The sequence below is a fragment of the Symphalangus syndactylus genome, chromosome 5, assembly GCF_028878055.3.
Source record: "Symphalangus syndactylus isolate Jambi chromosome 5, NHGRI_mSymSyn1-v2.1_pri, whole genome shotgun sequence".
Taxonomy (NCBI): domain Eukaryota; kingdom Metazoa; phylum Chordata; class Mammalia; order Primates; family Hylobatidae; genus Symphalangus; species Symphalangus syndactylus.
Genome location: NC_072427.2, coordinates 56,744,188 through 56,765,368, shown reverse-complemented (window position 1 = coordinate 56,765,368; position 21,181 = coordinate 56,744,188). Strand labels below are relative to the sequence as shown.

Genomic DNA, 21,181 nt, shown 5'->3' with positions numbered 1-21,181 from the left:
ATCCATGGTCTGGAAGCTTCTGTGGCAAGGGGCCGATATATGTCTCCCTACACATCCATTCGGGAGCAACAAGGGTTGTGGCCTCAGGTGTGCGTGAAGGAGAGAAGCTCCAGAGTCCTTGTCTCAGGTGGCTTCTGGCCTTCTGTTGGCAGAAACCATTGGTATTCTATTATTGCTGTTTTTAAAAGGGACCTTGAGAACGGAAATTTTCAAATGTGTTTTGTAACCCTTAGCAAAAGGAGAGCAAACACTTTTATGAAATTCTGGCATGTAGTCCTTTTAACCTTTCCAGGCAGTGTACTGGTGCATGCAAACTAGTTCTATTCCCTTCTTAGGGGTTGGGGTGCTGGGTTCTGTGGAAGCAGTCCCAGTTGTGAGCTGGAGCTTGGGTGAAAGGTATGTGTGTGTACATACACCACTTTGTTATATAGTGTTATTGCATTAATTCCGACTGTCCAAAGTGATTCATTTGATGAAGACAGAAATGCAGAAAGGACAGTCACACACAAATCCCATCTTCCTGAGGTAACCTCTGTTTCCTTCCTGCAATTAGAGCTCTGGCATATGCATTTCATGTGTGCATTTGAGGGTGGGCCTCAGCCACTTGGTAGTCTGTTTTCTTCCCTGCCCATGTTCCCAGGGGCTGTTTATGAGCAGCTCACATCGGTGGTTCAGAAGAACATTCGAGAGAGACAGCTGGGCTGGCTCCATGTGCTTACTCTCCCTCGTCCACCCCATCCAACAGATTGTGAAGCCTGGTTCCAGTAACCTTGGGGATGACACCAAGGAGCACTGAGCCCTCCACCCCCCATGTTGTGGTCCTGGGGGAGGGAGGCAGGCAGGACACAGGACAGGCTTCCTGCCCCAGTGGCTCCTCCCAGCTCTTGCTAGCCTTCCTTAGCATCAGGCAGACCTAGGTAGCCTCAGGTCTTGGAGTCCCATACAGAGCTGTTGCAGAGGGGGTCACTCCAACCTTGAAGCTTCTAGGGGCCTGGCCGTAGGATAGTGCAGAGTGTGGCACTGCTTTTCTTCCCGGCTGGTGTCCCTGGGGTTAGCTCCCTTAAGGTTAGGGCCCTGTTCTAGGCTAGGACAGGGAAGGGCATAGGGAACAGGGCCAGCAGGATGCAGGGAGGAAGGTAGGGGCACGGACATGCAGCGGGCAGGCCTGTGCCAGGAAGGGGGTGGGCTTTGTCTCCTGAGGAGAGGTAGCCCCCCAGAGCACTGGTCTCCCCACGTGGCAGGCAGCGGGGCTCTGTTTCAGGCCCTCTCCAACGCACTTAGGCTGCGACAAGCCTGAGCAGGATGTAGGGGGCTACTAGACCTGTGGGCAGGGCTGAGGGACAGGGCCTGGGGCTGCCAGGTCATCTGTTCTCTGCAAGAGCTTTTTTTTTTTTTTTGAACACAAGGGCTTTCCCAAAAGATAGGGGGTAACTTGCTCCTAGCGGGCGAGACCGAGAGCCCCTGGTGGCTCCATGGGCCTGGGCTGCTACAGGAGAGGCCTGGAGGCTTTCTAGCTCCTCCCTGGGGGTCTGGAAGTTCTTAGCAGAAGCCCCGGGTACTGTTCACCTGTTCCAGAAAAAACAGATCATTGTCTAATTTGTGGTTGTTTTGCCTCGGCTCCCTCAAAAACCGAAGGCGTTTTTTAGGCCCGTCGTCCAAATTACAAGCTTATTTTAACTCGGATGTATTTGCTTTGTGAAACCAACCCTGAAGAATATATTGTTTTGTTATATTCTGCTGGAAACCTGGCCACCTTTTTCCTGAGAAAACTGAGCCTGCTGTGCACCTGGAGCCGGCCAGGTGGCAGGTGCTGGGCCTGGAAGAGGAGCCTGCCCGAGGCTCCTCCAGGGCTTCTGAGTGCCATTGTTTTGAGTGCGCTGCCTGGTGGCGCTCGGCCCTTCCCAGGGAACTGCCCGGCTCCTTCCTCAGCTGCAGCCTCCTGCTGCAGGGGAGCTGGGGACCGTGGAGGTCCCCCACAGGTCCTCAGGCCCACATGCCCCCAGCCTGGGCAAGCCTGCAGTGAAATAGGCCTCGTAGAGCCTGGCTGTGGGGGCAGCAGGGGCCCCGGGGTGCAGAGGGTAGCCCTACCGCACTGTGGGTGGGTGCCCCTGCTTGCTCCTCCTGGAATGTGAATGTGGGCAGCAGTGTTCCTGTTCCATGCTGGGGAGGGGCTGTGAGAATGTCTTTCTTCCCAGTGGAGCCTAGCCTCAGGCCCACCCTTCTGGGTGTGTTACCTTGGTGAGGTCACTTGGTTCCTCACCTCTGACAAGGGTTTCACATCAACACTTTCCTGTCTTTCCGGGCTGGTAGAGTCAGATGAGCCCAGTGCAGGCCAAAAGTAAAAGCTGCACCCCTGTAAAGAGTGTACATGCAGCTGTTTGTGCCATTGTCTGTAGCAGAGCTTAGCAGGGTGGGGTCCCTGCAGGCAAAGTCCCCCACAGGAGTCACAGAAGGAGAGGGCAGGGGGAGGAAATGAAGGCTGGGGGAGGGGAGACACAGGAAGAGGAAGTGGGCCACGATGGTTGCCAAAGGCTCTGCAGACAGGGGCCCCTTCCTCAGTTGCCTAGAGAGCCAGCTGGGAGCACGGGGCCCTGGGGTGCAGTGCTGGGGCTGGCTGTGCAGGTGCTTGTTCGTGTCAAGGAGCAGTTGGACTTCTCTATGAGATTCTGCAGATCTCCCCTGTGACTGCCAAGGCTGGTGCCCCCCACCCCAGACGTCGCAGCCAGAGGCAGGCCCAAGCGGCCTTTCCATACTGTGTTCCTTTCCCTACCCGCCACGTGCTCTGCCCTCTTTCTTCCCTCCCTACCTCCTTCCTTTTCTCTTTTGGTGCAAGAGAAAACCCTTTCCCAGTAGTCCACAGATTCCCTGGTTCCCATTCCTCATGAGCCCCTACAGCGGCACTTGGGATCTGCATCCTAGTGGCTGGACGGACTTGGCTCTCCTAGCTGCCAACACCTGCCCCATCCACCTGGGCTAATTTTCAGCCCACAGTGGTGTCACAAAGTGGTCTTATGGCAGGAGTGTGGTATTCAGGAGCCTGAAGGGGGCTTCTGACGTGGAATTACAACTCTGGAACTGCTTCTGTTTAAATCCTTTGCTGAATATTTGTCACCCATAGCGTTTTAAGTCTGACCCATTCTAAACTGCTGGGCCTGTCAAACAATTTATCAGGGAAGGCCCTCCTCCAATAGGATAGTTTGCAGCATGACCCAGGGGCTCTAAAGCCCTGGAGCCCTGCCCTGGGAGCATCTCCTACAAAGCTAGATTGGACTTTATTGCTATTTTTGAGTTTCTCATCCTGGAAGCCACTGCCCAGCACATTCTGAGGAGAATCTGCCTGGGCGACCATTGTTATTTTAAGAGAGCTCTTGGGGCAATATGAGGAACTGTGATTTGAAATAGGGAATGCAGAATGGGGCCAGTAATGTGCCCAGAGTGTTGAATGTCTGATTTTTAAATTGGCATTATCGATGGCTAGCATTTTCTAGTTTGCTATGGATTTTTTGTTTTGAATTTAACTTTTTGAATAGGAAATGCATTTGTGTGTTTCAGAATCTAAAAGATGTAAGTAGTTTCCCCAGGGAAAATTCTGTCAACCTTCCCTGTTCTCCGTCTGCTCAGTGTTCCCCTGGGTGATGTCTGTTCCTACTTTCCTAGGGACCCTCTCTCTGCACATACAGGCCAAGGCGCACGTAGATCCTTGCTGGTCATCTCTCCTCAACCTTGTTTTCCTCGCTCAGCTTGGAGATCTTTCCATATCAGTTTGTAAAGAACTCATTCTACTTATTTGCGATAGTGTTCTGTTACATGCGCGTCCCATAATGTATTTGACAGGCCCCAGTGGAAGGACATGAATTGTTTTCAGGTTCCTGCTGCATTGACTAATCAGGAGCATATCCCATTTTGTAGGTGTGCAAATGCGTTTGTAGGCTAGGATGTCAAAAGTTCAGATCTGGGTAAAAGGGTGTGCACATTTCTAATTTTAATAGGTATTGCCAAATCGCCCTCCATGGAGGTTGTAGCAGTTTGTACTCCCATCAGCAGAGAATGCCTGCTTACCTGCAGCCTCACCAAGGTGATAGCTACCAAGCTGCATTTCAGTGTGTTTCAGTTGCCGTTAGCTCCTGATGGATGAGGTGGAGTATCTTTTCAGGTACTTGAGAGCCATTTGTAGTTCCTTTTTTATGAAATGGCTTTGCCCATTTTTTCTGTTGGATATTTTTCTTTTTAAAATTCCTATGAGCTCTTTCTGTATCGGAGATTAGCCGTCTGTGATAGGAGCTGCAAATATTTTTTCTCTCAGTTTTGCCAGTTATCTCTTGCCTTTGTTTATGATGACTTTGTTCATGGAGAAGTATAGTATACTTTTTTTGTGCAGTCAAATTGATTGATTGATTGATTGTGACTGAGTCTCACTTTGTCACCCAGGCTGGAGTTCAGTGGTGTGATCTCGGCTCACTGCAGCCTCTGCCTCCCACACTCAAGTGATGCTCCTGTCTCAGCCTCCTGAGTAGCTGGGATTACAGGCGCCCGCCACCACGCCCGGCTGATTTTGTATTTTTAATAGAGACGGGGTTTCACCATGTTGGCCAGGTTGGTCTTGAACTCCTGACCTCAGGTGATCCTCCTGCCTCGGCCTCCCAAAGTACTGGGATTACAGGCGTGAGCCACCATGCCCAGCCTTTAGTCTTCTTTTATGGTTTGTGGACTTTGATTCATAGAAGGAACTTCTATCTACAGTTTTCTCCTAGAATGTTTGTGGTTTTATTTTTCACATTTGAATCTTTGACCCATTTAGAATTTATCCTGGTGTAGGGTAGGAAGAATGAACCCAACCTTTCCAGATGCTACCGAAGTGTCCTGATAACAAGTATTGACTGCTCCCTGCCCTAGGGGTTCGAGATGTCACTCCATCCTATGCACAGTCACCACTACCTTTCGTTCTAATTCTGCCATTTCTGCTGGGCTTCACTGGCCAGTGATCAGCTTATGAAACTGTTGAATCCTGGTGGTCTCATTTCCCCCACGTCATTGTTTTGCAGGATTTTTTCTGGCTATTCCTGTGTGTTTTTCTTTATGAATTATTAGGATCAAGTTATCCTATTCGAAAACAAAGCAAAGCAACAAGAAAAATGCCTACTTTAAAAAATATCTTTGCATGCACTGTAGAAATGTGGAGACACACATTTGCCCAAGGAGGATTCTCTCGTTGAAGCAGTGTTCCCTCCGACACTGTGGCAGTCTCCAGCCGGGCTTCAGCACCCTGCCAGCTCTTGCATGTGAAGAGTGGGTAGTAGTGTGTGATCAGCGGCACTAGACCAGAGTGCCTGGGACAGGGTACACCTGCCCCCCATGTCCCTTTTACTACTGGGCGGCTCACAAACATGCTTTCCGGGGCCCCTTGGCCCATAGGTGATAACATTGTTATCTCCTCCAAGCACCACTGTGCAGCAGGCATGTGCCCTGCGTATTCTCCCACTTAACGCTCACAGTGACTGAGAAACAGGCTGGATGACAATCCCTGAGGCATCAACAAAGGAGTGGAGGTGGAGCAGGGTGCTTTCTTGCCACAGGCAGGTTCCAGCTGTGGCTCTAGCTCTGGCGCCAGCCAGCTGAATGACAGCTCACTCTCTCCTCCTGGGCCTCACTTCCCTTACCTGCTCAGTGGGTGGGTAAGAGCTTCCAACCTGGACTTCGTGGGAGGCCATGTGCATGTCAGCTCAATGTGGCTTAATAAACCACTAACATTCCTAGAGATGAACAGGACAGCCAAATGGCCTCCTAAGGAGTTAGGAAGTCCACCCCCCACCACAGAGGCCAGGCCTTTCTGCCACCCCCGAGGCCGTGTGCCTGAGTTTCATTGGAGGCCAGCGGTTGATCAGCCCCTGTGTTTGACCGTGTGCCGAGCTGCTCCAGAACAGTAGGGTGAACAGGCTTCCCTGGAGTGAAAAACATGGCAGTCTTGAGGTTGGGAGCTAGAAGTGGCCCCAAACCAGTACCCACAGGGCAGAGCTGTCCATCGGTGAATGACAGCCCACTCACTGGTGGGGAATAGCCGGAGACTGGGGACAGTGGCCTGGGAGCCTGAGGGCAAGCAGTTTCTCTTTGGAAGGCTCTCCCTGTGCCTCCCTTTGAGTCTGACCAGCCCTGCCCCTGCCATTGCCTCCAGATACACACCCGCATGGACCCTTGCGCTGCAGAGGTCTGCTGTTGTATCCGAGACATCCCTTTGAGGGTGACGGCTCATCTGCCTTTCCAGGACCTCCTGGTAGGAGTTGCATTTCTTCCCTTCTCCCTTCCATAAAGGGGAGCTCAGCGAGGTTTCCTAGAGAAGACCCAGCAGGAGGCCGGCAGAAGAGGCCCTTGCGGCTGACTCTGCTCTGGCCCCAGCTTGGTACCGGGCATTGGGAACATTACAAAAATGATCCCTCAACAGGCTTCCCACAGAAGGTTCACAGACAGAAAGATCTGCAATGTGGTTGGTTTATACAGGTGCAGCTGGAGCCAGGTGGGGTGGGGGGGCCCACTCACCTGTGGGGTGGTGGGTGGGAGTTTGGCTAAGGCTGGATTGCAGGAGATAACTTGGAGCGTGCCCTTTGCGCAGGAGGGCAGAGCAGAGTGGAGTCCGCGCCACAGCCGGAGTCTGAGCTCAGGCTTTGAGCTGGAGCACGCACACTCCTGAGCTGGCCGCATTTGCATGTGGCTGCTGTGGGGGAAGGGGGAGGGCCTGGGACTTGGGTGTTGAGGCGGATGGGGGGCTCAGCTGAAGGAGAGAGAGCCCCTGCGCCCCACTTCTGGCTGCCTCTCTGAGAGAACACGCTGTCCCCGCCTGGGCCTGCGGCTTGGGCAAGAGCAGCATGTGGGACGCTGTGTTCCCTGATAAGATGAGGCAATTGCTCTCACTCAGCGGCGCTGCTCCGCTGGCGGCCTCGCTGTGGCGCCAGGGAACATTTATGTAACGCGCAGCCCTGAGCAGCTGCCCCACCCAACCCTACTCCAGTCCCCACCCACTCTCCCCGCAACTCCATGCGGTCCCCTACCCTGCATCACCGGGCCATGCAGCCTCGTACCCGAAGAGTCCCCCACTGCCTGGCACCCGTAGGACCCCCAAACCCCAGCATGGCTTAGCCCCTCCCCCAGCTCCCCACAGTTCCCCCAACCCTCCTACAGCCTCCCTTCAGGGCTCCAGGGCACCTAGCGCCCCTCCAGGCTTGACCCCAGCTCCCTTCCTCTTACCAAGTCTCCTCACAAGGCCTAACCCCGCCTTGTCCCACGGCCCCCGCCCCATTCACAGGCACAGGCACACATAGCCAGAAGCCCTGGGGCCCTCCCACGTGGGGAGCTGGAGTGGCTCTGGGATCTGGCAGGAAGGCTAGGAGCTCCTCTGCAGGAGTCTGGAATCTCCTACTGGTTCTCTTGTCATTTTGGAGCTACAGGGAGCCCCTGTCTTGATGTTGCTGTCTCCGTACCACATGCCCGGGTGGAGGCAGATGCAGGGTTTGAGCCCAGCAAGGAGGATGCTTGGATTTGTTTAGGCCATTGGGCTCTCTTTGCCTTAGAATGGGAGGTGGGCTCACTCCCTGAAGGGCTGGGCCTGGCTGGCCCCTCACCTCACTGGGTGCCCCCCTGTGCTCACTGCACTCGGCTGCACACAGCCCCCCGGAGTCTGCCCCAGAGCAGCAGTTTTTAGAGTGAAGCTGGAGGGCACCCGCTGGTGCCTCAGACCCTTCAGAGGGGCCATGAGATCAAAACTGTTTTCATAACAATAGCACTGTTTGCCTCATTCTCCCAAAAGAGTACAGTAGGCTATTGCAGATGCTACAGGATGTGTGACAGCACTGTCCCTCTGACAGCGACTGGAATGCATGCTTGGGTTGAAGACTTTTTTTCCAGTTTAATTTCTGATTTCTAATATGATGAAAGCAGTGGCTCTTGCCCACATGCAAGAAAGCTCCTGGGGCTCCTTGCGGATCATGTGGGTGAAAGTGGCCTGGGGCCTGTTGCTCCCTGTTCCCTCCTCCACCCGTTCTCCCTTCTTTGCGTTGCTCCTTGTCAGCCTCCTGGGTGCTGCCTGAGTGTCACTACCAGGGGACCTAGCCAGACCCAATGTTGCTCCTTGCTAGCCTGAGCCATATCTCCTGTTGTGGGCCAGTTCATTGGCCGTCACCTCTCTGCAGCAAGCTGAGGGAAGAGCAGAGAATGGAGCCGTGGGAGCCGCGTCTGCCTGGGTCAGGACCATGTCTCTGGGCCAGGCACCCAGTATGTGCCCTGTCAAAGCATAAAGTTCCTGATGTATAGGGAGGCCAAGAGCTGTGCTGGTGGAGTGGCTGCACCAGACACCCACCTTCCTCCACTCCAGGCTGCCTGGCACCAACACCCCATCCATTGGATGCTGCATTTCTCTGCGGCCCCAACACCATGTGGCCCACCTGTAGCTCTGTGTACCTCACATGCTTCCCCGGCCTGCAGGCAGAAGGAGCTAAAGGACAAGGCTGCTCACAAGGGCTATTAGGAAGCAAGGCTGAGTCTGAATTTGGGTTGGCTTCCCCCGCACACCAACAGGCCCAAATCTGGGGAGACCCAGTTGACAGGGCTAATGACTAAGAGCAACAGTAACAGCTGAGATTTCAGGAGGGGATCTTTGGAACGTGCCAGGCACTGTGCTGAGGCCGGTCATGCGCAGCCCCATGGGATCACTGTATGGACCCCCCTATGAGGACAGGGCAGTGTGCTCACTTCCTGTGGCTGCTGTCACACATTACCGCAAACTGGGTGGCTGAAAAGCAACCGAAACTTACTCTCTCACAGTTCCAGAAATCAAGGTGTTGGCAGGGTTAATTCCTTCCAGAGGCTCTGAGGGAGAATCTGCTCCATGCCTCCCCTTCCTTCCCCTGCCGCCTTTCTCCCCCTTCTCACTTGCTCCCTTCCCCCTCTCCCTCACTCCCCTCCCCTCTTCTCCACCCTCCACACTTGGGAGCTCATCTCCAGATCCTGACCTGATTACATCTGCAAAGACCCTTTTTCCAGATAAGATCACATGCACAGGTTCTGGGGGGTTATCACTTGGCTATATCTTTTGGGGGACCATTATCCGCCCTACTACAGGCAGCACGGAGCTTGTTCGAGGCCATAGTGTCACAACTCAGGGCAAACGGTCTGAACCTCATCTGTGAGACCTGACATGGTTAATGCTAAACCATTTAATGCTGGACTTTCCCAAGCTTTTAATGACTAGCGTGCGTTGTGAATCTCCAAGAGCGGAATTACCATGCAACATTTTCACTCTTTAGTTGATAAAATTTTTTATTCTGGAAACGATAAACAGTTTTATACGATGATAACATTTCTTTGAACATGTTTTGGGAAATATTGGACTAGATATTTAAGGAACTATATTTAAACATTTCTTCTTCTTCTTATGGAAGAAACAAATACTTAGGATTTTTTTTTAAAAGACCCAAGCCAGGTGTGTGGCTCATACCTGTAATCCCAGCACTTTGGGAGGCTGAGGAAGACAGATCACTTGAGGTCAGGAGTTCAAGACCAGCCTAGGCCACATGGTGAAACCCTGTCTACTAAAAATATAAAAACTAGCCGGGCGTGGGTAGGTGCCTGTAATCCCAGCTAGTCAAGAGGCTGAGGCAGAAGAATCACTTGAACCTGGGAGGTGGAGGTTGCAGTGACAGAGCAAGACTCTATCTCAGATTGGATAGATGGATAAATAGGTAGGTAGGTAGATACCTATAACACAGAGGAGCTTGCAACAAAAAAACATCCTCTCACCAGTCCAGCCCCACTCCCTAGACAGCAACACTTCTTTTCTGATTTTAGTTGTCTTGATGGTTACTGCCATAAGTGAACTGTATTTTATTGCTGTTTCTTGATTTATCAAATTTAGATATTTTCTTTTATCCTCCTGCCATGAAATTTAAGGATTTACCTCACTCCTATCCCTCCCCTCCAACTCTTCCTAAATTGATGGATGTATTATTTTACTTATTTTGTTGACTGTCTTTGTAATTTTAAATCTCTGTGTTTCATTTAGATATGTTCTTTGCACACTGTGTGCATTCCGACTTTTCCCTTAAATCCACGTTCTCTGCTGGGCCCACAGGTCAGTTGTATGGCCTTTGTTTATAGGATTGGTTCTGAAACATTGACAACTAGTGCTAAGGTTAGCATGACCACAACTGTGTAAAGTTTGCTTCCATCAGCAGGGCCTGTGCTGGGATTACATTTCCTGCCACCACCTTGTGGAGTTGTTGTGAAGAATAAATAATAGAGCATAGGAAAAACCTCTAGAAACCGAGCTTGGCTCGGAGCTCTTGACCCATAATCATGAGGCATTTTCGTTTACATCTAATTTGAACCACAATTTTTTTTGTATGTCTTTTATTTTTCCTGGAGTTTCTAATTGCCTCTCTTTTTTCTTTTAAACAAAGAAGAGTGGTGTGTCTTTACTGTGTCCTGAAGTTTATCCAGCCTTTTGATGGTACTCTCTAGTGCACAAAACTCACTTTCCTCCTGGAATTTTCCCCCGTGAGTCTTGGTCCTGTGCTCCAGTGACCTCCCAGGTCTCTGCCTCACTCTTGTCATGAGATGGCCCTTTACTATTCAGTCATGTCCCTAGTTCCTTGGTCTTATCTCATTTTAGCTGGAGTGTGTGAGACATTAACTTGGAAGGCCCTGTTCCTTTGTCTTCAGGATCCAGTGTGACTTAGGAAAAGTCTGATGTCTGTCCCAGCCTTGTTCCTTTGTGGATGACCTGGTGTTTGTTTCTTCCTCCTCCATTAAGCTGTGAGAGCTCCTGTTTTTACTCAGTGTTCTGACATTGCAGAGCTTCTCACAGCAGAGGTCTTAACTCATTTACCTGGTCCACCTCTGTGCATCCTGTCTCATGTTAGTCTCCTGTCTCCTTTTTCTTCTTCTTTTTTTTTTTTTACTCTTTGACAGAGACTGTTCTATTATTTCTTTTGTAATTTCTTCTCCATGTTTTCTGTTTTCTCACTTGATTGTAATTGTCATGTATTTGGGAAATCGTGGCTACTTGATTTTGAATCCCCCCAACACCCTTTCCCCCAAAACGTAAAATCAATAAAGAGAACAAGTGTACCCACACATGGCCCCTGCTTCAGCAGTACCAGGAGATGGAACACCGCGATATCCACATATTTTCCAGAACTGTTTTTTGGTTCTTTTTTCTCATATATTTGCTTTGAGTATATTTCCAGCTTTTATATGAAGGTTTTATATGCACACAATGCTGTTTTCAATTTCTAAATGCTATTGTTTTTGCTGTCTTTTTTTTTTTTTTTTTTTTTGAGACAGACCCTTGCTCACTTGCCCAGGCTAGAGTGCAGTGACACAATCTTGACTCACTGCAACCTCCACCTCCCAGGTTCAAGTAATTCTCCTGCTTCAGCCTCCCAAGTAGCTGGGATTGCAGGTGCACACCACCACACCTGGCTAATTTTTGTATTTTTAGTAGAGACGGGGTTTCACCATGTTGGCCAGGCTGGTCTCAAACCCCTGATCTCAAGTGATCCACCCGCCTCAGCCTCCCAAAGTGCTGAGATTATAGGCATGAGCCTCCGCACCTGGCTGTTTTTGCTCTCTGAACTTCTTTGTATGGTATCCTCTTTGCTTTTGCATCAAATTTTGTCTCAAATTCCTCAGAGAATACTAATCAGAAATTTCAAGTTAAAATTTTCTTCTGTTTCCTGCCTTCACTCTTTTCCTCTAGAGTTGGTGGTTGCATTGCGCTTGGCCTTTCTCTTCCATGCTGCTGGTTCTCCCTGGCTGTCTGGCCATCCCTGGGTATCTGCTTGTGTTTAAGGTGGGTGGGTGAGTGGGTTTCCTCTGTTGAACATGGGTAGACGAGCTTCAGTGACTGGCAGTCACTTTAGGGTCGTATGGGGGTGAGAGGGGATGAGACCGGGTAGGAAGGGCAGCCCTGCGGCCACCCGAATACAAGAAGGGCTCATTTCTGGGGTGCCAGAGCCCCCCACCCTGGTTCTTCCTGAGCAGTTGATGTCATTTTTGTGATTGAGAGTTTTGTGCGTTGAGAGTTTGCCCGGGTAAATGCTGGCCTGTCTCCCGCTCTGAATAAGGGATGGGAAGGAGGGAGCAGCATCCTGACTGTAGCCAACCTTCATTACCTCCCACCCCACTGTGTTCCGCCTCCTCCCTACCTGCACAGGCCCCTATAATGGGGTACTCTGGGCTGCTGCCCTTGTCTGTCACCACACTTGGGTCTGCAAGAGCCTGTTTCATTCTCCTGCTCTGCCGTCCATCCCTGGTTGGCCACTTTGGGACTTCTGTGAGAGAAGGAGCAGCAGACTGGTTGTAGAATTCCAGGCCCGGTAACCCACCCTCTCATGTTACAGACTAGAGTGAGGAGGGTCAGAATGGGAATTGCCTTCCTGCCCTGCAGGGGGTCCAGAGTGTGGCTCCCATGGAGCAGCATGGGCAGCTGGACTTCGGGAGGCCTGTGAAGCCAGGGCATGGGCCTGCAACCCCCAGGCTTTGGAGACCACTGGCCCAGCATGGGTGTGTAGTGCAGCCTGATTTGTGGTGTACTTGGGGGTCCACTGCCAGGAGCCTGGGGCCCTGACCTGTACCTACCCATGGGCCCTGCAGCTTCAGCACCTGAAATGCTGTTTTATCCTAGGCCGTGTCCTCTGCCTCTATCCCAGGCGTGGGCGGGAGGGCAGGGGCCCACCTTCATCTCTCTGCCCTGATGGATTTGTCACAGAAGCTCTTGGAGGTGGGGCACGTGGGAGGGGTGATGAGAGACCGAGGTGTTGGGTGTTGCGGGCCCTTTCCCAGAGAGGGTGTGAAGGCGGGGCCAGGTGCAGATACTGACGCTCTGCCCCTGTGCCCACAGGTGAGAGGCCCTTCGCCTGCAGCTGGCAGGACTGCAACAAGAAGTTCGCGCGCTCCGACGAGCTGGCGCGGCACTACCGCACGCACACGGGCGAGAAGAAGTTCAGCTGCCCCATCTGCGAGAAGCGCTTCATGCGCAGCGACCACCTGACCAAGCACGCGCGCCGCCACGCCAACTTCCACCCGGGAATGCTGCAGCGGCGCGGCGGGGGCTCGCGGACCGGCTCCCTCAGCGACTACAGCCGCTCCGACGCCAGCAGCCCCACCATCAGCCCGGCCAGCTCGCCCTGAGCCCGCCACAGCCATGAGCAGCCGCTCCCACCCCCTCGTGAGTCCCTGGCCTTTCCTTTTGTAATAAGAAAGAAGAGAGAGAACTTGATGCGAAGTCCACGAAAAAACAATTTTTTTCACCTCAGGTGTCAAAGTAAATTTGTTAAAAAAAAAAACAAAAAAACACACACAAAAATTTCAAAAAACATCACCCACCAATTGCACAATAGATATACCCACAAAGTTGAGATTCAGCATTGTTGAACCCCCTTTCTCAGGGATGGACACGTTCCACGAGGTCAGTGAGGACACCCTTTCCTGCCGCCTTACTCTGTACATAGATTTGCACTCTGGAGTTTTCTGTTAGGTTCGAGAACACGCTGGGGACAGAGCAGGCCAGCCAGTCTGGTGGAGCTCAGCGTCTGGCTGGCTGGCCAGCCTGTGGGTCTGTTGGGAGCAGATGTGGTCACTGACGTTTGTGCCTCCAGGGCAGATTCCTAAGCAGCGGGCCTGACCTTTTCCTGCCCACCCCCCAACCCAGTCTCTGGCCTCTGCCCAATGAGCCTGGCTGGGCTTGCAACGCAGCTGATTCTGAGACAGGCCCCTGCAGAGGGATGCCTTAAAGCTGTCCCTGGCTGGAGGAGCACTCCACCTTGGGGACAGTGGAGGGGGCGTTCAGCCCTCTGCACCCTGCCTGCCTCACACCCCGCCTCCAGGAGCCCTCTCCTACGGCGCTAGGGAGCACTGGAAGCAGAGATGCCAGCCCTGGCTGAGCGTAGCGCTGCACCGTCCGACCTCCAAGGCAGGGGCCGGGGTCACACCTGCCAGGACTCTGCTTCTCCGTGTCCCTGCAGAAGGCACGCAGGACCCTGTCACTATTATACCTGGGCCTCTAATGGGGAATTCTGGTCTTCTAAAAATATGTTAGAAATTCCTGGTGGCACATCCAGTTCCGGAGTTCGCCCGCATGGGCACCTTTGTTGGAAACAGTGGGCAGGTCATGGGGCCTCCTCATCAGAGGGTCTATGTGAGCGGCTGTGCGTGTGGCAGCGCACCATGCTTCACAGAGACCATTCTGTAGCAAGAGACCGGAACATTGTGACTTGGACCTTTTCAGGAGTGGTGCGGATGTTACAGGAAGTGCTGTCAGAGAGCGCGCATCCTATTTCCTCCCCAGGGAATGCCAGATGGAAAGTTGCGGGCTACACTTTTCTCAGACCCACCATGTCCCCAACTCAGACTTAGCAAACCTCCAGCCTCTCCGTTTCCCCTGGCCTCCTCTTCCCTTTTCCTCCTGCTTCTCCTTGTCCTGCCTGGAGGCTCCCGGCCGCACCCAGCTGGTGGGGCTGCTCCAGTGCTCCATCACTGGCCTTCTCCTGGCAGGAGAGGAGGAGCAGAGAGCTGGGTCCTGGGTTGGGATTCGAGCCCTGGGCGGGGTCAGTCAAGCCGTGGTCCAGCAGATTCCTCTGCAGATGGCTGGAGTGTCGACCCCAGGCTTGTGGCCCAGGTATCACCTTCCCTTCCTCCTGAGAGTTGGGGCCTGTAAATACAAGGGCCCAGGACAGAGTGTGTGCGTGCGTGTGGGTGTGTGTGCGCGTGAGCACACACGCGTGTGTGTTCGGGGGGGTGGGGGGATTGGGGTGGACTCAGGGTATCTTGCCAGAGATACCTGTTTTGATGAGTACCTATTTTGATGCAAAGGAACGGCCCTGGGACCTCAGAGGGCCACAGATGGGCTTCCTGGGTCTAGCGTGCCTTGGTTGTGGCCATCCTGCTTCTACTCAGCCCTGCCATGGTATGGGGTGCAGCACAAACCCGGGACCCAGGCCTAGCAACTGCCCACAGCTGCTGGCCACTGTTTTGGCTGGCTCCAGAGTGGACAGGTACGCTCTGTCCACAGCAGCTGCTCAGGCACAGTATGCCGTCAGGTGCCCGCTTCTTACCACTGGATGTCAGCTGGGATTGGCCGACAGCGTGGTGGTGTCTTCTGGGTAGACCGATGGGCCCTAAATTGGGCAGTAGCATTGTTTCTGCTGCGGTGGGAACTGGCAGGGAGAGGGTCACCCCCACTCTGGTTGGATGCAGAGCTGGTCCCTCTGACTGCCATGCTGTGTTGGGGCTCCCTGACCTCCCTGCTTGCATCGGGTCTGGGAGAGAGAGTGGAATATTCAGTAGGGACCTTGACAGAAGAGAGCCCTGGGTGCTTGTGGTGCAAAGATCTTCATGCCCAGTTCCAAAGTGAGGTCCCCTCCCAAAGTTGTTTTCGTGTGAGGCAGAGAAAGCCACACTCTGAATACATTTTATGTCTCAGGAATTCACATTCCAGGTTCAGGAATTTTATTCCAAAGTCCTTTGGTGCACTCACCATCCACCGTTCCCCAAGGCAGGGAGAGGGAGTGGCCCATCCCTGGGAGGCTGGCAAAGTGCTCTCCAGGGAGGGGTCAGACGTCCTTGTGATCTGCCCAGGGTGTCACGGAAGGAGATTTTCTAGCTCCACATCTCTGCACATAGGAAGGAAAAGATAGGACTCTAAACCTAGTGATCTTGGAATAAAAAGAAGAGCTGGTTTGTTTTTAGAGCAGGGCGGGGGGTGGGGGAGGGAAGCGGGTGTTGGCTGTTTCCAAAGAGAGCACTTAATTTAATTTTTCCTTTAAATGACCCAGGGCTGTTCCGTCTGATAGATGGAAGGGTAACATTGCCTTAAAACAGAAATATGCAGGCGTTGGCTATTTTTGGCATAAGAGTGTGTCTTCATTCCCAAAGTGGTTCTCGTTTAATGGCAGGGTGTGGTCCTTAGGCCCCGGCCTGGACTGGGAAATGGGGGTAGGGCACCAGGAGAGAAATCCTCCTGGGTACTCCTAGCCAGACCCTCTTGAATCATCTTGGGGCTTAAACTCATCTCGCTTGAAGGGCGGGGAGAAACCCATGAATCTCAGGCACGGTTCACAGGGGTCCTCAAGGGCAGATTTTCATCTCATCATGAAGTGAGGGACTCCTGTGGATGAGGGTGGTGGGCCTTGGAATGCTGCCTCCACTGAAGCGGGCACACAAGGCGGACCCTCCTGAAACAGCCTTCATTTTCTTGAGACATGCAGAATGTTTTCCCAGACTGCGTCTATTTCAGGGTCTTCCATTTTTGTGGTTTATGGCCATGCTTGCCAGTTTTGGCGGGGTTGAGGAACCCATAGGACTCACAGAAATAATAGTGAAAACTCACACCCTTATTTTGGGATTTCAGTTCTAGTGGTCCATAGGGGCAGAGATCTCAAAGTGAAGGTTGCCTGAGTGAAGGGAGAGTTCCCCTGTAAAAGGCCTAAAATTGATTTCGGGCTCAGCCATCAAGGGGCCGGTGTTGCTCCTGTCCCAGACAAGGAAGCCCCTCTTTACATCAGCCATATTAGGGGAACGGTTGTCAGCTCCCCAAATGCCTACTGGATCCTACAGCCATACAGGAAAACAGACGGACACAGCCCTTTCCTCACAGAGCCCTGGGGTCCCGTCCTGCAGGATGCTGCGTAGGAACGGGCAGAGATGTCCTGGATGGGAACGTGGTCCTGGAGGTGCCCTACCTGCATCCTGCTGCACCCCCACCCACGACACTCGAATGCAAGATCACCTCACTCTTAACCCCGACTTTATTCCCAGGCCCCACACCGAGGCAGGTGCAGGATTTGCCACGGTGCAGCCTCCAGGTACAAACATCTGAGGCACTGGCGATCCCAGTCCTTGCGGCACCCTGAACACAGCTCAGACCAGTGAGGGGTGATTCAGAGGTGGGGATGGGCAGAGAGGGCTGGCCACTCTGCCTCAGGACTTGACCTCAAGTCTTCTGTCTCCCCACCCAGTGTATCCAGAAGACCAGCCTCTTTCTTGCCAGAAGCAGGTGCTAAGATGGACTGCACAGGGTCCTGGCACTCCCTCGGGACCCATTCAAGATCTCAGCCGGGCAGGGGTGCCACCCAACAGGAAGATGTGATCTGGGCAATAGTGTGGCCTTGTTTCTCTGCTTCTGGTTGTGGCTGTGTTTACAGGGCTACCTGACTATTTTGACTTCTGACAGGTATCACTGATTTTCTTTCCCCCATTTAAAAAAGGTCATTTAGTCAAAGACACAGTGCTAGAAGGCTTAAAGGGTGTAATGTGTTGGTCACATCACAACCAGTAAGAAACGCTTGATAGGTTATCCACATCTTTTGCTGACTGTTTCCATATACAATTCTGGTCACCGTATTTTCCAAAGCTAAAATCTGAGGCGTGGGCTGATGGTTTTTGAAATCAGGATTACCCCAGGAAGAACCAGGTCCTATTACTAACTTTCCTGATTCTGAGGCTCTGAAGGCTTGTCTGAGACACATTCCAGAGACCTTTGTACCAGAACTTGGATGCACAGTCCACCTTACTACTGATACACGCCTGAGCACCCTTTAGGGCGAGGCGTCGCCTCCTGCCTGCTGTCCTGTCCCTCAGCATCAGAAGAGTTGAATTCGGCAGGAGACGGGAGCCCAGTGTCCATGAGGGAAGAAGGGTCGCGCTTGGTTTCTACTGACCCCCATGAAGATTTCAGACTTGCAGTGCGGCCACCTGGCCCTGCCCTGCCTCTCTCTTTCTCACACAGCTTTAAAACTTTACTACTTTTATTTAAAAATGAACTGGATGGGAGAGAAGTAGCATCCCCTACCCTACAAGTCACACATTCCGAGGAGGGGGGTGGGGGGTGGAGGCAGGAAGTCATAGGGGTGGGGGTGGGGGCGCGGGAACAGCTTTCTTAAGGCCTCAGGGTCCTGTTTTCCCTGGCCTCTTCTAGAGGGCCCGTGGACAGGCTGCAGTGCGTGCTTATTTGGAAACCAGGTGTGTGAGCCGGATGCCTGTGAGGCCATGCACTCAGCAGAGGAGCCCTTGTACCTGGCTGCCCTGAGAGGAGCAAGGGGCCACCTCCCATGTGGGTCTAGACACCACGTGGGCTCATTAGCCCCAGCGTCTGTGCCAGGTCCAGGTGCCTGCCTCTGGGTGCGTGAGTGGGAGACTTTGCTCCCTGGCCTCATCCTAGAGAGGCCCCTGGTGCCGAGTGCTGGGGCCTCTGGGGCTGGTCAGCCTCAGCAGAAAGGAGGCACTACTGAGCAACTATGCATTGTCATTGTCGGGTTTGGGTTCCTTGGTGACTGGGAATTGCTTGTGTGCATGTGTTGGGTGCATGCTTCCGGGTCTCAGCTGCCCCAGGCCCGCACAGGCAACCCCTTCCCATCCAAAGCCATTGGCGGAGCTTCTCTGGAATCATTTGCCAAAAGCCCAAGGCAGAATCCAAGGGTCCAAGACCATTTCCATGGAGCTCATGTTTTTCTTTTCTGTAGGAACTTTTTTTTAACCAGCACCCACCATAATTCCGAAGGCCACGTTTCATCTTTCCTGGATCACTACAGTGAAGTATTACAGTTGTACAGTTCCCAGTCTGGCCTTGGCTTGCTCGGATAAAACTTTGTATGTATTTTGTATGGCATAGATTCTATATTGTAATGATGTCCTATGCAAAAAGAAAAATTAACGAAATTGTAAATTTTATTGTTTTAACGTGTATGCATGTTTAGTGACGTTTACATTTTGAAATAAAATTTATGATTCATTATTTTATTTGCTGGAACTAGTTTATTTGAAGAGCATGTCTTGCAGAGGCTCTGGGAGGGGAAGGGAACTGAAATGCACAAATTCAAGCAGTTGCAATTGACTGAGGGACTGAAGCTTGCCTGGAACTTGGCGGGTCCTATTTTGGAAGGAAGTCTTTGCGGAAGAGCTCTTGCAGACTGGGTGCTCTTCTGGCTTCCCCTCCTGCCTATGGGAGGCTATTTCAGCTCATCACATTCCCACCCCTCTGTCCATCCGAAAGAGCATGGGGGAGAAAGGGATGTGGCAATGGCAGATTCCCTCAAAGGGCACAGCACCTTTCCCTCAAAGTCCCCCCAAAACACCTGGACTTCCTTTTTCTGGGCAGCAGCCACCGCTTCTTTCAACCCCAGATGCGCTGCTTGCCTCACCCCTCAGCCTGCAGTCTAGAAAACACCCCTGTTTCTGGCTACCAAAGTTCCTGCAACCTGCCACGGGCACTGACCCCAAAGTGTGCTGCAGCGAGGACAGGTCCCAGGACCCTGGGAGTCTGGGGAGTAGGAAGGCAGGTGGTGGTAGCAGAGCCCGTTTAAGTCCCCAGTGAACACTAACTGCCCCTGGCTGCCCCCAGGGCAGATGATGTCCTCATCAGAGGCAATGGGAAGCTGGCAGCTAGTGGAGGAGGTGGCTGCTGGGGTGGAGGTCTGGCCTGAACCCTGTTCTAGCCACTACATGTGGAAGAGAGGTGCTGGTGCAGCCACATCTCAGCTTCACCCAGGGGTAGACCAGCGCTGCATCTGGGCTGTACGCTGTTGGTACATGATTACCTGTTCTTTTTTTTTTTTTTTTTTTGAGACAGAGTCTTGCTGTGTAGCCCCGCTCGTCGCTGTCACCGAGGCTGGAATGCAGTGGTAGCAATCTCAGCTCACTGCAACCTCTGCCTCTCAGGTTCAAACGATTCTCCTGCCTCAGCTTCCTGAGTAGCTGGGATTACAGATGTCTGCCATCATGCCCAGGTAATTTTTGTATTTTTAGTAGAGACGAGGTTTCACCATATTGGCCAGGCTGGTCTCGAACCCTTGACCTCAGGTGATCCACCGGCTCAGCCTCCCAAAGTGCTGGGGATTACAGGATTGAGCCACCAAATGCAGCCTGTGATTACCTGTTCATAGGGTAAATGAAAACCACCACAAAATGTGAAGTGTTACTGACAAATACAGGCATTGCGGTTGATCAGACATGGTTTTTCCTGAAGCTACCCTGACACCAGCTGGCATTGCCTGATGAACGTTTGTTTTCTGTATCATAGATTGGGGGGAGGGAGGCGTGAAATGAATGCACCCAGGCACATACTGAACAGTCATAAAAACAAGCACACATTTTTCAAACAAAAGTCTTTTTGGTACTGAGACGTTTGGAGCCCATTCTTGGTTGGAGTATTTTCCCAGGACAGCCACTGTTCCGCCTTCTCAGAGCCATTTATTGCTCAGGAACTTCCCCAGATAGCAGCAACTGCAGGGCGGATCCGCTTCCATAAATAGTTGTCAGAGGATCCCAGATGCTTAAAAAATATTGACAGGAAAAAAAAAAAAAAGCCTGTCAGTTATGATGTCAATGCTGAGATTTGAAACCCCTCCTGGTATTTCTTTCCAGAAGACTGGGGGACCCACCATTCATGGAGCCCCCATCCCAGGAATGAGGGGTCTCCTAAGGCCTTCAGAGGCCCCCGGTAATGTAAGGGAGAAAAAAAGCAAGCAATAGATTTTCCCCGCGTTTGAAGAACAAATGTATGAGTGTCTGTGACATGTGCATAGCACAGTTTCTTCTCACACTTTCTTTTTGGACCAGGTCACAAAGCAGTTTCAGGTGGCGGAGAGGGTCTGTGGCTGACAGGTCCTCTGTGCTGAGCAGAGATGACAGTGTCCTGGAGGCAGGCCTGAGAGGCCAGCCTGAGGACACTCCTGGGCCTGACCCTTTTCCCATATTTCTCAGGACTTGGATTAGAAGTCAGGTTTGTGGCAGTTAGGCGAAGTGCTGTGTCTGGCTGCGTAGTGACCCAGGTGAGGAGAAGCATCTGGTGGAGGGCGGAAGTGCACTTTCCAAGAGGGCCGAGCCTGGCGAAGGCTCACAGTGACATCTGCCCCTCTAAAGAAGGACTTCCGTCCGGGTGCGGTGGTTCACGCCTGTAATCCCAGCACTTTGGGAGGCCGAGGCGGGAAGATCACCTGAGGTCAGGATTTCAAGTTCAAGACTAGCCTGACCAACATGGAGAAACCCTGTCTCTACTAAAAATTCAAAAATGTGCCTTGTGCCTGTAGTCCCAGCTACTCGAGAGGCTGAGGCAGGAGAATCGTTTGAACCCAGGAGGCAGAGGTTGCAGTGAGCCGAGATCACGCAACTGCACTTCAGCATGGACAAGAGCGAAACTGTC

The 21,181-nt window shown here is 52.5% G+C and overlaps 1 protein-coding gene across 1 annotated transcript in view; it reads left to right on the top strand.

Annotated features, from left to right (window-relative positions):
* Positions 1-18,780, top strand: part of KLF13 (KLF transcription factor 13) — a 50,913-nt gene extending 32,133 nt beyond the window's left edge. Inside the window, exon 2 of the mRNA XM_055278542.2 lies at positions 12,887-18,780. Coding sequence (XP_055134517.1) covers positions 12,887-13,176 — 290 coding nt within the window. The 3' untranslated portion in view covers positions 13,177-18,780. The remainder of the gene's footprint in view (positions 1-12,886) is intronic.
* Positions 18,781-21,181: the final 2,401 nt, after the last annotated feature.